The sequence below is a fragment of the Eulemur rufifrons genome, chromosome 2 (genome assembly GCF_041146395.1).
Source record: "Eulemur rufifrons isolate Redbay chromosome 2, OSU_ERuf_1, whole genome shotgun sequence".
In the NCBI taxonomy this organism is placed as follows: Eukaryota; Metazoa; Chordata; class Mammalia; order Primates; family Lemuridae; genus Eulemur; species Eulemur rufifrons.
Window position 1 is genome coordinate 52,534,547 of NC_090984.1, and position 16,698 is coordinate 52,551,244.

Here is a 16,698-nt window from a genome sequence, read left to right on the forward strand (position 1 = left end):
GAAAATCTTCCTGAATGTACCTATACACATGTTTAAAAATCAGAGATTTAAACTACCCATTTGTTTTCACATAGGAATTCTAATTCACTCAAGAGAAAATTTCCACACAGGGATTCAGGTAACAGTATATCACCAGTTAGTCTTCTAGACTGATTTAGAAACTGTGTTTTAACTATAAAGATCCAAGGTAAAATAAAAACCATTTCATCACCATAGTTTTTAATGAAGAAACTTGTTTAAAATTGTAAAGGAAAAAATGGGAATGGGACGGCAAATTCTTAGCAGCAAAGTGGTTAAACAAATTGAAAATATTAATGCACAAACATTAAAATATTAAAGCATATATGTCGCATATAAAATACAGTACAGAACCAGGAGTTGCACTATACTGATTAGTGCTTAACAGAAGAAATGATTAAATTTGTTCTTCCCAGAAGTATATACACAGTTCACTTCCACAGCATTTTCCTATATAGCCAGCAAGTTATTTTCTTCAGTTATTCACACCTTGCTCAAACCTGAATTATAAACTCAGCACTTACAAATATGAAAATTTATTCACAAGGAAAACCAATATTTCCATTTCACCAATAAAAATTAATTTTGAAAGTTAACAGTCTATTCTAGGAAACCAAGTTTAGCTGAAAACTTCAGGGATGAAGATCATCTGGTGTAGCAGCATTCAAATATACAAACAGTAAAAATAAGACTTAAAATCGCTGCTACAATGTCATGTTGTGGATTTAGTTCATCCAATTGATTTTTAGTACAAAACTAGAAATACCCTCTTCTTCATAACATCTATAGTTATCAATATATTTTTCTTCTTTTCAATGTGAAATAATACTTCAAGATGATCTATATACACAATGTTGTCAGTTCAAGCTGTCATATAAATATAAATGCTTTCTTAAAAAAAGTATTTTACAGACAGATAGTGTTATATACATTGTTCAGTTTGATATGGGGCAAAAGAAGAAAGGTAACACAGGCTTCAGTGTGATATACAAAAAGAATGATACATAAATGACATTTAAAACCTGCATAGAAAATGAGCTTCCAATGGTAGTGTGATTTTAATTTTTATCACCTCTGAAACGTCAACTTCAAGCCATTAAAAAAAAAAAAAAAAGGCACACTTCTCAACTTTATCCCTCTAAGGGAATGTTATTAAAGAACCCTTTCCTTGGTTAGAGTTTTAATGTAACACTTAAAAAAAAAATGACCTCAAGGTACTTAAACAGTTTGTTGGAACATTTATCCAACTACTTTGTAAATTAAACATCCAGTAATATAATGCTCTGCAAAAGAAATAAATTTATATGTACAAGATATTTCATTCACAATGTTGGATTAAATACTTTCCTGGGATAGTTTAGCACACATTTTAACATAAAATAATTTTGCTTTTGGCCAGTTTAAATAAAAATAAAATGCAACTGAGAAAAGCTATCATTGTTATGTAAATAATAAGCACTGAGGATTAACTTAAAAAAATTAGTAACACAGCTGAACATATTCTGAGTTAGCATAATAAATGGAGATCTCATGAGGAAACTTTTATAATAACTATCCAGTTACACTTTTTGCCTTGTAAAACATTTGTAAATGCAGTATGATTTTTTGAAGGAGGAAACTCTGAAAGAAAACAACTTGCTGGTTGAATACCACAAAAAAACAAATAACTAAAAAAACCTCACTTTTTTCTATGTTTACTCAGTCTCTTTTTATATAAAAATAAGTGTTACGTTCCCATCAGAACATTAGACAATTACATCTGTGCTTTAAAAAAAGTTGGTCACTCAAGGCTATTAGAATATTTTTAAGGACTTTAGATTACCATAATGTACAGATATAACTCAATATAAATTGTAGCCAAAGAGAAATGAGGATGAAAATATCAAATCATTCACATGGAATAAAAACGTTAACTAGATGAGTTAAATATTCAAAATATATGGAATGTGACAGTAGATAGATGTATATCTACTTCAGAACTAGGAAGGGGAAGAAAAGTTTAATATGTAATAATTCGTACCTTACATTTAGTTAAATATAAACATTTGTTATTTATACATAAAACTGCTTTCAAAAAACAACTAATAAATGATTTAGTTGCACTTGTTTTACTTCTTATAATTTCCAAGTGTTAACTTTTCTTAGATTGAAATCAACTGTCCCCTAGTGCACTTTTTAGTTCATGTCCTAATAAATTCAAACCTTTAAAAGTCCCATCACCTAATGCATAAATATACAAAAATGCCAAAAAATTAATCCCTTTTAGTTGGATCATATTTTATGCTGACTTTTTATAGCCAATAACCAGAAATGGTTTCCCTCTGCAAATACTACAACCTGTAACAAAACATGCCATGCACTCAAGGGAAAAAGTTAGGCATGGCTAGCATTTGTGAAATGCCAAGAACTGACGAATTCTGCTTCCTCCACGTGTGGCCCCAATGATACCAGGCAAGATTCCATATTGCTTGCCAAAAGCTTCCACAAATCCAAGTTAGCTAATTCCTGGAAACAAAGATTTTAAGCTCATTTTGGCCCTGGACCATTTCATCCAGCAGCTTTATGTTTCCCACCACAGCAACCACACGCCTCGCCACAGCGATGGCACATTCTCAAAGGGACGTAGCAGCACATACATGGTACAATGAAAGACAAAGCTACCAGGGCTAACCATCGTAAGCAGAATTTGTCATCGCTAGTGTCACATGAACAGGGATCAGAAAAATCTCCCTCTGAGTCTGACATACAATGATACAACATGCTCTCTGCACAGAGCATGCAACTAACTTGATATATGCATCTTTTAATAGGGTCTGGAGCATCCTGACATTTTCCCCTGCCATTTTCTTCATGATTAAACCTCTCCTGGCAGTAAACGCAGCGAGAACGTTCACCATCCTCTTTTCTTCGTTTTGACTTCTTAAATTTTAATGAGGAAGGTTGTGTCTTAAATACCACAGAGTCTTTGAGTGAACTTAACTTAGTCTCATCCCCACAAGAGTACAGATAGTCTGATTTTTTACTGTCTGGTTTAGGAAAGTGAATATTGGAGTCAGTATCATCTCTCTCCAAGTCATTTTTCCACATGTCAGGATGTCTGTAGTCTGCATAACGACGTATTAAGATATCTCGAGGGTTTATTCTGACAATCTCATCCTCATCTTGAAAGCTGACATGTCTGATTGATTTCAAAGGGACCTAAGGAAAGAAATGAAAACTGCAATAAAGACTATGATGGTTAATTTTGTGTATCACCTTGGTGGGCCACAGTGCCCAGACATTTGTTCAAATATTATTTTGGATGTTTCTGTGATGTGTTTTTTTGGATAAGATCAACATTAAAACTGGTGGACTATGGGCGAAGCACAGTACATTCCATGATGTGGGTGGACCTCAGCCAATCAATCAGGTGAAGGCCTTAATAGAACAAAGAAAGACTGATCTCCCCCCGAGCAAGAAGGAATTCTGCTAGCAGGCTGCCTTTGGACTCTGATGGCAACTCTTTCCTGGGTCTCCAGCCAGCCTACGCTGCAGATTTTGGATTTGTATCTCCACTATCACAGGAGCCAATTTCTTAAAATATTGTAAAACTATCTATCTTACCTATCTACATATGCTGTTGGTTCTGTTTCTCTGGAGAGCCTTGACAAATACAAATTTTGTTGCCAAGAAGTGGGTTGCCACTGCAACAAATATCTAAAAATGTGGAAGTGGCTTAGGAATTGGGAGAGCTTTGAGATGCACGTTAGAATGAGCCTTGAGGAGACTGTTGGTAGAAATTTGAACTTTAAAGGTGCTTGTGGTGCAGTCTCAGATGGAAATAAGGAACGTGTATTGGACACAGGAAGAAAGGCGATCCTTGTTATAAAGTGGTAAAGAACTTGGCTAAGTTTGTACCCCCATGACGATAAGCTGAAAAAAAAAAAAGAACTTGGCTAAGTTGTGTTCTAGTGCTTTTTGGAAGGTAGAACTTGTGAGTGATGAACCTGGATATTTAGCAGAGATTTCTAAGCAAAGTGTTGAACTGTAGCCTACTTTCTCCTTGCTGCCTACAGTAAAATGTGAAAGGAGAGAGAAAAATTGAAGAAGGAATTGTTAAGCAAAAGGAACCAAACTTAAAAGATTTGGAAAATTCTCAGTCTACACAAATTGAAAAAAAATGTTCTAGAGCAGTGGTCCTCGATCTTTTTGGCACCAAGTACCAGTTTCATGGAAGACGATTTTTCCACAGATGGTGGTGGGGTGAAGGTGGGAGGTAGAGCTCACTGAGTGAGCCATGGCAAGCAGCTATAAATACAGATGAAACTTTGCTCGCTCACCTGCCACTCACCTCCTGTTGTATGTGTGACCTGGTTTCTAAGTTTCACGGAAGACAATTTTTCCACAGGTGGAGGGGCGGGGAGGCACAGCTTCGCAGCCCAGTTCGTAACAGGCCAGGGACTGCTGGTACTGGTCTATAGCACTAGGGGTTGCGGACCTCAGTACTAAAGAGAACACCTAGGTGTAGCTGGACAACCATATGATAAAGTGAAATGCTGCCAACTGGGACTGAAGGAGACAGAGGAAGGACAAAATGAAAGAAGGGCCGTCAGACTTCTGGAATTCTACAGGATAGGCCAAGGAAGCTATGTGGATGTGAACACATGTTATCCTGCAGAAAAAGGGAAGAATGACCTGAAGGCAGGCTGTCTCCTCAGTTCCAAAGAGTGGGGCCAACTCCTCAGTTTCAGTGGGCCAGAGCCTCAGGGGTGATGCTGACACTTACGGCTGAGGGACTGGGGCTACCATTCCAGTGGGCCCAGAGGACAAAGCATTAAGCCAAAGAGGATTATTTGTAATCCTAAAATCTTAAAGGCTTAAAATCTAATGCAATTTTCTTTTAGGTTTTGAAATTGTTTGGGACTCATGACACCTTTCTTCATTTAAATTTCTCACTTTTGAAAGCCTTTCCTACCACTGTATTTTGTAACCAATAACTTGTCTGGTTTCATATGTTCACAGCTAGGGAAAAAATTTTGCCTCAAGTTGAATTGTACCCTAAGTCCCACCCATACTTGATTGAGAGATGATATTTAGATGAGATTTGGGATTTAAACGATGATGAAGTAGGGTAAGACTCTGGGGCTGCTGGGATGATGGTGAAATGTATTTTGCATGTGAGAAGGGCAGGAATTTTGCGGCCAGAGGGCAGAATGTTATGGGCTAAATTGGGTCCTCTTCAAATTCATATGTTGAGGCCTAACCTCCAGCACCTCAGAATGTGACTGTATTTGGAGAGAGGGCCCTAAAAGAGATGACTAATGTGGCCCTTAGGGTAGACCTTAATCCAACCCGGCTGGTATCCTTGTAAGAGAAAATTTGGACACAGAGAGACACCAGGAATGTATGTGCAGAGCAAAGGCCATGTGAGGACACAGTGAGAAGGTGGCCATCTGCATGCCAAGTAGAAAGGCCCCAGAAGAATCCAAACCTGCTGATACCTTGGATCTTGAACTTCTAGCCTCCAAAACTATGAGAAAATAAATTTCTGTTCTTAAGCCACCCAATGTGTGGTACTTTGTTATGGGAGCCCTCACAAATTAATACAAGGACAGATATATTTATAGCTTGGTTATACAGAAAGTCTCTGAAAAATTACTCCTCCACCTCCCTTTTAATCCTTCTGAATAGATTGCCTCTTTGAGGCCAAGGAACAAAATTAAGTCTTTTGAAACTTTCCATCATCATAAAGGTGGGCTGCTAGTGGGCAAATTTGTATCTCTTAGTTCCTTACAGTGACTAGTCTACAAGTAAGCACCTGAACCAGGTTGGGGGCAAACTTCTTTCTATTCCTCAGATATCTGGAATTGGGGCTAAAAAATTCCAAGCCTGGGCTAAAAGCAGGATGATGGATGCAGTCCTTTAAATTAACAATATACAATTCCTTTCGGCTTTATGTGGTGAAAAATACAGCTGCGCAATCCCTCAGATTCAAATGAGAAGTTTGCATGGAGTTTAAGTAACAGGGTTTATAAGCATATATGCAGAAAATTTTTACAATGAAAAATTTTCTAGTATAATTCAACTATATAGAGAATAAGAAGGACTGGAAAACTTCACCTATATACTAATTAGTTATATACCATATCAGAAGATAAAGTAACATTACTTACCCTATTTTGGGACTTCAGGCTTCCACATTCCTTGGATAGTTGCCGCTGTACATATTCTATACTTCTGCTCTGAATATCTAGGCCTGGCTGACTGAATGTTATCTAAAATACAAACAATTTCTTACTTTTAGTGAAACCACATACAGTGGACATTCCAAAACTTCATAACCTCTTGGTAGTGAAGTTTTTCAAAATGGTCTTGATAAAAAGCATTGAATCACCCCCCACCTTAAAAAAAAAAATCAGGTCTTTTCTTACCCATTTAAACTTTAACAAGTAATACATAGCCAAAAGAGTAAAAATAACCCAAATATACATCAACTAACCAATCGATAAGCAAAGATCCACAGAGTGGATATTACTCAATCACAATAAGAAATAAAGTCCCAATACATGTCACAATAGTGGTTGCCAGCATCTGGCGGAGTAGAGGCACTGACTGCTAATTGGTATGGGGTTTTTTTGGTTGATAACAATGTTTTAGAAATGTTTCAATACTGGTGATGGTTGCACAATCTCATGAATATACTAAAAACCACCCAATTATACACTCCCTTTTATGGTATGTGGATTATATCTCAATTAAAAAAATCAAAGGGACATTTAGTGTCCTCATACATTTATTAGTTTTTTTAATTGCAAAGCTGATTTCAAAGCTAAATTATAGTTAAAATTTATCAGTTTAGTTTTTATTTTACAATGAAAAATTCAAATATACACAAAAGGAAAATAATATAATGAATCCCCACATGTTTATCATCTAGCTTCAACATTTTGACAATCTTGTTTTCTTCTTGATTATTTTTCTGGAGCATTTTGATCCAAATCTCACTGTTACAACTAAATAAAATAAAACTATAACCCTGAACATAAAAAGCAATATATGTACATGGCAAAAATTTCAAACTGTACAAAAGCACAGAAAGTAACAATCTTCATCCCAGAACTTCAGTCCCAGTTCTACAAGTTAACTATCATTAAAAAATTTTAGGCTGGGTGTGGTGGCTCACACCTGTAATCCTAGCACTTTGAGAGGCTGAGAGGACTGCTTGAGGTCAGGAATTGGAGATCAGCCCAAGCAAAAGCGAGACCCCATCTCTACAAAAAACAGAAAAAATTAGCCGGGCATGGTGGCACCTATCACTTTCAGAGGCTGAGGTGCGAGGATTGCTTGAGGCCAGGAGTTTGGAACCAGCCTGGGCAACAGGAGACCCCCTTTCTAAAAAATATTTAAAAATGAGCCAAGCATGGTGGTGTGTGCACCTGTAATCCCAGCTACTCAAGAGGTTGAGGCTGGAGGAACACTTGAGCCCAGGAATTCGAGATTACAGTGAGCTATGATCATACCACTGCACGCCAGCCTGGGTGACAGAGTGAGACCCTGTCTCTTAAAAACACACACACACACACACACACACACGAGCGTGCGTGTGCAAATATGTGGATCTTTAAAATGGGATGCTTTGTACTATGCCCTTGCTTTTTGCACTTAATGATACATTATGGATAGTTTTCTATGTTAACAGGTAGAATATGTAAGAATTAAGAAATTAATAGGAGAATAAATCCCTATGGATTAAATGGTCTGAGAAGGCTTCATAAAGGAAATGACATGTCACATAAACACAGAATGAGAGCTAAATATTTGGCTAAATCAAAAAAACAAACAAACAAAAAAACCCCAGAATAGCATTATGAAAAAGTAGAAAGAAAAAATTTTTTTCCTGATAGAATACAATAACCTCAATTATACATTAAATATATATTCTTGAGATCTTATTTAAAAAGTAAAAATGTTGACTTTTTCACGTATTATTCCAATTTTACTGCCCAGAAAAAAGACATACGCTACTTAAACAGATATACACTTTGGAAAAACTACCTGAGTCAATAGAATCTATAAGTATTAGTTTTCTCACACAATCCCTAAGTAAAAAAGACAAACGGACAATGTTGATCTTTTTATATTTACTAAACACAGATATTATAAGATACACCCAATTAATTACCACTTTTTAACACCCTGGGAATTTGGTGCTTTCGCTATAGTCTTTAGGAGAATTTATCAGCTGAAAAAGCCATACGAGATGTTTCTTAAAAGTTGGTCACAAATTAAATTTTAAAAGGATTCCACTTATGACAATACACAGAATGGTACAAAGGAATAATCCCATAAAAGATGCATATTTTGACAAAGAATACATGAAGTTTTATTGAGAAATATAGAAAAAGAGCTACATAAAGAGATACGTTATATTCATGAATAAGACTAAATTAACCCTTAAACTAATAAATAGATTCAATGCAATTCAAAGATAAACCACAAAAGAATTTTTTATCAAACTCAACAAGCTGATTAAGGGCAAACAGCGCCCCTCCATCCAAAAAAAAAAAGGAGCCAAGAGGAAAAACAAAGTTAGGGCACTTGCTCTACAGATCTAGGCCTTGTTACGGAGCTACAGTAATTCTATCGTAAAGAAGACAATATTGCACTAGTGCAAGGACAGACAAATAGACCAAGAGAGAAGAGAGACTCAAACATATAGAGAGGAATTTGTAAAAACAATATAAGGAGAAGAATGATAAATTCAATTGCAATACAATTTAGAATGTCTGTTTACCAAAATATCATAGAGTAAAAAACAATCACAAACTACGAGATACTGGCCACAAATAAAACTCAAAAAGGATCTCTACCTAGAATACACAGAGAAGTGACACTGAAAATTTTATTACTCAGTAATAAGAGCATGTAGTTAAAAACAATTTGTAAAGGAACAATCACAATTATTTCTACAATCTTCAAATTTTCAATATATATCCCTTGGTCATATGACACACATCAATCCTATAGTCGAATAGGTCCAAGAGCCTTTTGTAGCGTATCAACATCAAGAGCCCACTCTTACTCTAAGGAAACACATGTATGTGAATAAATGGGGACAAGAAAGTTTGTACTGGCAGTATGCCTAATAATGACAAAAACCTAAAAACAACTGAAACATCCACTGGTAGAAGAAAAAGAAACAAGTGGTAAACTATCAAGAAAAGCATGAGAATGCTAAACAAATAAAATTCAAGGTAATGGTTACCTCTGGGATGAAGGAAAGGGGATAGATAAGGGGTATTTTTTTTAAAGTTTTTGGTGGTTTCTCAAGTGTTCAGTGTATATATTCCTTTCTATGTATCAAATATGACATATATCTTTGATCATGAGTTTACTGATACATGCTGCCTTATTTGTCTACAGTGAAATGACCTCCAGGAACTTGAAACTAAGAGAAATTGAGAATAAGAGCTATAATGCCTTCCAGGCTTAAAAAACTTAACTAAAACCTGAGTGTATTAGCATTTTGAAACACCGTACCTATCCATCCAAAGGATTTAAATTGCACATGGAGACATTAAAATGAGTCAAAGACAAACATTGACAATGCCTGTTAAGCATTACAGGAGAGAAAAACCTAAGCTAGCATTTAAGTGGCAATTCTCCATGGGTGTCTCATTTCTGCAGATCTAGTAAAAACAACCACTGTCTTCTATTTCAGACTATTTTTTCTTTTCAAGGATGTTTGTATATAGGATGTTATGGTCTATACGTTTGTTGTCTTACTCTGGATTTGATTCATTATAAATTCTACTCTCCTGGTTTTGCTTTTTTTGTTGTTTATTTTGCTTGGTGAAGGGCAGGTAGTTTTAATGTCCTTGTTTAATACATCATCTAATTTTTACACACAAAAATAACATGATGAAAAATATTCTCACCTGATTAGCTTGGCTTTGCATGTAGACTCTTCTGGCATTCAGATCTTCAAAGGGAGAAGGTCTTACATTTGAGCTCCTATAAGGCTCGCTGGTAACAACCGTCTCTTGTTGGAAAAGGTGATCCTTCACTAGAGAACTGGAAGTATCCTCTTCAGTGGCCTAATGGGAACAACCCTCAACTCATTAGTTGCCAGAATAAACACAATGGGCTTTCTTAATGAAAACAACTTGAAGATTTGAAAGGCTAACCACGCCATACCAAACAGATATCTAGTAACCTTTTAACTATAATAAAAGGTTGTATGTACATAGAAAATGAACAAGTTATTAAGAACAAAGTACAAATCAGTAACTCTAATTTTAGTAGCCTACACACTTGTTGAAAAAATGAATGAATAAATTATTCTGAACTTGCTGATTACTTAGAAGGATTTAAATTATGTACAAGAGACTTAGGTATATAATCAGTGATAGTCACTAAAGATATGCTTTTAAAATGTCATAAACAATAATTTCTATGAAATAAACGTAAAAGAAATGAAATTTAGTATACTACAAAACAGAAAGTCTTGGAAGGGTTTCATTTCATTTTGTGTTTTTAAAGAAATAGGATAACTATTTGCTATTTCTTTCCCCATTTTTGTACATTTACTTGAGAAGAAATGTTGACAGCCAAGTAAAAATGGCTAAAATACTTTCACTAAAATAATTCAGAGTAATCACTATGGGGCTAACAAATTTAGATCTTTATAAGTTTTCTTTTTTTTTTAACTAAAAAAAGATTTTAAAAATTTTGTTGGTGCTGTTTCCAAAATTAACCAATAAAATTTATAAAATGACTAAGGTATTTTAAATTTATAAACACAAGTTCTAGTTTTTGCTCTGGAATAAAAAATAGCCTTTGCCATTTAATTTCTTTAGCATTCAGTTTTCTCAATTACAAAATAATTATAATACTTATGCTGTTTTATGACACTGGATTATCATAAGAATCTAGTGAGATAATAATATAAGTGAATACATTCTGAAAACTAAAAGCTGTTATGGTATCAGGGGAGTAGAGAAACTTTTAAGACTTTTAAAAGGAATGAGAATCTACTGTAACTTAAAACTATGTCAAAACCAATCATTATTTTTTCCTAATTTTCATAACAGTTGTCCTAATCTGTTGTGACAGGTAATGCTAAAATTAAGGAGTTGACTAAATATTTCAAAATAAATAATTAAAATTGGGAAGAGTAAAAAAATTCAAGAAATAGATTTATCTGTTCCATAGATTTTTTATAATAAATGACTCAAGTAATTGTCATAAATCATAAGTAAACTAAATAGAAGAAAACATTAGGGGAAAAAAAAAAGGTTGAGAAAAATGGCCTAAGAATTTTGTCTCATCCAATTAGGAAATAAAAGGTAGGAAATTCACTTCTCTGAATCACAGTTTTTAATTATAAATTGGATATAGTATCTGTATCAACAATCTTCGGGTTAATTGGAATGCTCAAGAGATTAAAAACTATAAACAATGGGCAACGTATGTAACATGAACTTATGTACCCCCATAATAAGCTGGAAAAAAAAAAAACAAAACCCAAACTATAAACAAGCGTGAATTATAGTAGTATCAGTGGTAATTATAAAGTAATTATGATTTTAATGGTGACAATTTTTTTGAATTGGATTGTCTTTTACCAAATTACAACCTAATTAAGAAGTCGTTTAAGAGTTATAAATTAAAATAAAGCTTACTTTAAAAAAAATCTGTATCTAAACAAACCCAGTGTTTTATATACTGACTTGGATTATTCTACTTATATTCTGTAAAATTAAACAATAACATATTTATATTAAGAATAAATACCTTTATTTATTTTTAAAGGTAAATATCCAAAGTGTATGTTGTTTCATTATTAAATAAAAATGTGTGTCATATTTGGGTAACAAATGGTTTTAAAATGTTTATCAAAATAGCAAGAATTAACCTATCAGCTAGGAATGGTTCATATCACACAGTGAATTTACAAGTACACACCTAAATGGGTCCTAGATAATAAAACTACTGAAGCATCATTCAGGTGTCTGATATGGCAAACAAAACAAAACACTAAAAATGCAAAGTATACATCTATAATAAGGCACATGTTATTCGTGAATTGTGAAAACTAACATTTCAGAGAATTCCAAACTAGAAAAATGTATTTTTCTACTATTTAATTATATGTCTTTCAGGAAAGTTAAAAACTTAGAGACATATTAGATTGACAAAGTTTTTTAAAAAGTAGTGATAAACACGCATGCTCATTCATTGACAATTTTACACACACAGGAATGTGGACCAACCATTTCTGAAAAGCAATTTTATTAAAATTTATCAAAAGCTTTTTAAAACTTTCACACATTTTGATCACTTCTTGAATTTATCAAAGAAAAAAAGTACTAAAATGGAAGATGCTTTAGGCACAAAATATTTTTCTAAAAAAATTATTTTTAGTAGTAAAAAGGAAGAAATGACCTAAATATGCCATAGTAAGGGAACAGGTAAGCATATTATATGTCCACTAAATGGAATATCGTGTGGTCATTTGAAATTAGGTTTGTGAATCACATCAACTACGTGGGAACTGTTTAGTGTTAAAAAGTCAGTATATAAAATTTTATTTGCAGTATTATCATAGTCATAAAAAGATAAAAGTTTGAAGAAAATAAAATGAATTAACATTCCTTCTTATGGTATGAGTAATTTTCCAATTTTTAAGCTTGTTTACTTGTACATGATCGATTTATTTTAAAATCTAATTACTATATATATTAATACTTTACCCCTTATTTTTGATATATTACAGAATCATAATGTATTATTTTAAATTTTGTTGGAGGTGTAGTGTAACTCTTAATGAGACTAAACATTTATTTTTTTCAACTAATTCATATGTCCATGAATGAATATAATTATTGCTAGAATGATACAAGTTTAGCAACAATTCTACTCCTATTTTTTTCTTTTTTTGTTTTTAAGAGATGGGGTCTCACTATGTTGCTCAGGCTGTCCTTAAGCTCCTGGCTTCAAGTGATCCTCCTGTCTTAGGATCCAGAGTAGCTCAGACTAGAGGCACGTACCACCCAAATCATATTTTAAAATACAATACAGTCACTTTTTAGCTTAAATATATTTTTTCCTCTTCATCTGAAATAATGAACTGAGACATACTACACCCTTGCCCAAACCCCTCTGGACTCATGCAGAATATCTCTTTATGTCAATAAAATAATTTTCTAAACAAGCTAATCTTCCAAGTTTTTCAAATTAATTTCCTCTTCTCAATACCCACTATTCACTGATGCAAAGCAAGCCCTCATTATCTTTTTTTGCCTGTCTTATTTCAGTAAGTTTCTAAGTGATCTCCTTGTTTCCAGTCTTTATCCCTTCATTCCTCATGCAAATCTGCTGTTTTTTCTATTTAAAGCCCTTCTAAGGTTTCCAATTACCAAAGCTTTGTTGGGAGACTGGGCACATACTGAAGAGGACAGGGAAGAGAATCAGTATTGCCTGAAGAACCCTTGCATAAGATACATAATTTACACAGTCCATAGGAATGAGCCCCCTCTCTACTCTGGAAACACAAACTTACAAGATGAAGTTCAATTTTATTTCAGAAGAAAAAGAAATGGGCAATAAATATACGAAAATATGCTAAACTTCATTCAATGAAAAGCGTATCAAATATCATGCCATTATTATATAATAACTAGGAAAGATATAAAAAAATAGGCAATTAATAACACTCAATGTTAGCAAGGGTGTGGAGAAATAGGAATAATTTTTGCTCTGCTGGTAAGAAAGCAATTTGACAATGTCTCTGGAAAAAAAATCCATACCTTTTGACCTAGCAATTCTACGAACTGACTGTATATATAGACTCTCTCTCTCTCTTTCTCTCTCACAGTAGCACTATTTTTAACAAAAAAAGAGAAAACAAGAAAAAAAGTATCACTCCATCGGCAAGGGGATTGGTTAAAAATCATGACATATATGTGGTAGAATTCTATGTAGCTTTTAAAAAGATGTTTACAGTACTCACAAGATATTGTTAAGTGAAAATAGCTAGGTACAGAACAGTCAGTATAGCATGATCCCAGTAGTCAAACTGGCAGAAGGATGGATAGATTTATATTTGTATTTTTAAAATACCAGGAAGTATACACACCAAACCATTGATATAGTTCCAGGAAGTTGAGGCCAGAACCAGGGGACTCATGGGTTTTCTAAGGAAATATTTCATATATAAAGGTCTATATATGTAATGACACAAAGAATAAAACAAATGTATGCACTTGTCACTCAACTTAAGAAAAGTGAATATAACCAATACAACTAATAACTGTTTCTCCATATTAGCAGCCACTACCATCTAGATACCCAGCAGGTAAACACTATCCTGAAGTCACTTTTTTCCCCATCTTCTTAGTCTTCTTTAGTTTTGCCACACAAGTATCATCCCTAAACAATATTTAGCTATAGAGCTTTTTTTTTTTTTACTAATATCATGGTACATAGGACAGATTTGTTTTTGTTCAGTTTTTTCACTGAAGTTCATTCATGTTGACATGTATAGCAATATTTCAGTCATTTTCACCTCTGTGTAGCAATGGTAGCTAAAATATATTGAACATTTTCTATGTATCAGGTATCGTCCCAAACACTTTGCCTGGGTTAACTCATTTAGTACCCACAACAATCCTTTGAGGTAGATAGTACTACTATCTTTGTACTCCATATGAAGAAACTAAAGCTCAGAGGGATTAAGTAACTTGCCTAAAATTAAAGTTACTCAGTGGAAGAGCTAGGATAAAAATACTACAATTTATCCATTTATTCTCTATGGATGATCAGGTTGTTTTAACTTTTTGCTATTTCAAAAAATGTTGCTATGAACAATACTGTACAGGCTTCATGGTACTTATGTACAAGGGTTTCTCTGGTACATATTCAAGTGTAAAAATGCTGGGTTATGGGATATACATATGTTCCCATTTACATAATGATTTTCCAAGGTGGTTTTAACAATTCACATATCCACAAACAATATTCCACACTCTTACCAAGAGTAGGCATTTTCATATTCACTCTTACATGTGTATATGCTATTAATTTCTAAGATAATGGATGTCTTACTAAAAATTACATAGCTTCCCATAGGTGAACAAGAAAGTCTGAGAATTAAAAACTAACAAATGAATGCATAGTCTGTTACTTTAAAAGAGAAAAAAGGGCAATATACTTTGAAACTATGGCTCATTCTCTTTCATTCTCATCTTTTTCTTTCAAAAATACTGATGAGCTTGTTTCTCTGTTACCATCTGACATTTCATACTTCTGATTTTTTGGTACCTGTTACTTCCTCTACCCATAATTGCTTTCTTCGAATTTTCCACTAAAAAACTTGCTTTATGCTTAACCTCAGCCACAAACTCAAAAAGCTTTTGTTGATCCACTCCCACACTAATTACTCCCTCCTTTGAATTTCCTTAAAAATACATATATCTATCTCCCTATAGTCTAAGTATTCTTTTATTTTTATTTTTCCCATGAACCAGTCCTACAGTCTGAATGTTTGTGTCCCCTCAAAATGCATATGTGGAAACTTAATCACCAATGATGGTATTAGGCAGTGGGGCTGTGAGCAGATTATGAATGTGGAGCCTTCATAAATGTGATTAGTCCCCTTATAAAAGAGGCCCCAGAGATATGTCTTGTCCTTTCTGCCATGTGGGGAACAGCCAGAAGGTGCTATTTATGAACTTGAAAACGGGCTCTCATCAGACACTGAATCTGCTGGTGCCTTGACTGTTGACTGTGAGAAATAAATATGCTGTTTATAAGCTACCCAGTCTATGGCATTTTGTTATAGCAGCCACAGCAAACTAAGACAGCCTATAAGGAGGGACTCTGCCAATGTTGTATGCCTAGAGCTCAGAATTAACTATGCCTGGCACACACTAAGAACCCTATACATAGTCTGATATGCAAATATCCACAAATCAGATAACATTAATATGCACCTAAGGAGTAAATGTGGTATAATAGAAAACTATGTAGAAAGAGAGCTCCTTAAACAACAAATCTTCACAGAAAAATTACCTTTTAGTAACTGTTCAAAGTTCAAACTACACAAAAAATAAAAATTATTCCAAAATCCCACCCCAATGGAATAGCCCCTATTACTATTTGACAAGTATCATTTCCAACTTTCTAATGCATGCATATGTTTACATATTATATATAATTTGATTCCATTTATATTATAAAATCTATCCATACAGTGTTTTGTTCATTTCATAACATTCTATGGACCTTTTCCTACATCATTATATAAGGATTTACCCCTGAAATGGCTGCAAAAAAGCCTAGTGTTTGCATATATATTACTTAGCCAATATTCTAATTATGGGCATATTTAGATTGTTTCCAAATATTTGTTATATACATTGCAATGAATCTCCTTATACATACATCTTGGTGCACTTGTAATATTACTTCCCTAAGATTAATTCCCATAAATGGAGTTGTTGAATAAAGCACACACATATATATATATATATATACTCAATTATATTAAAAAAGCTACCCTCTGGCAAACTTACGTATCAACTAAAAACCCCTTAGTAATTTATGACACAGGGACCATTTCCTTACATCTCTGCTCACATTGGGCCTTATCACTTACCAATCTTTGCCAATCTAATAAGAAAAATATTTTATTTTCCA

General features: G+C 33.8%; 1 protein-coding gene across 1 annotated transcript in view; it reads right to left on the minus strand.

Annotated features, from left to right (window-relative positions):
• Nucleotides 1-2,188: 2,188 nt before the first annotated feature.
• Nucleotides 2,189-16,698, minus strand: part of SPRED1 (sprouty related EVH1 domain containing 1) — a 96,663-nt gene continuing 82,153 nt past the window's right edge. Inside the window, exons 5-7 of the mRNA XM_069461755.1 lie at nucleotides 9,936-10,094; nucleotides 6,171-6,272; nucleotides 2,189-3,216 (exon numbers count right to left, since the gene is read on the minus strand). Coding sequence (XP_069317856.1) covers nucleotides 2,566-3,216; nucleotides 6,171-6,272; nucleotides 9,936-10,094 — 912 coding nt within the window. The 3' untranslated portion in view covers nucleotides 2,189-2,565. The remainder of the gene's footprint in view (nucleotides 3,217-6,170; nucleotides 6,273-9,935; nucleotides 10,095-16,698) is intronic.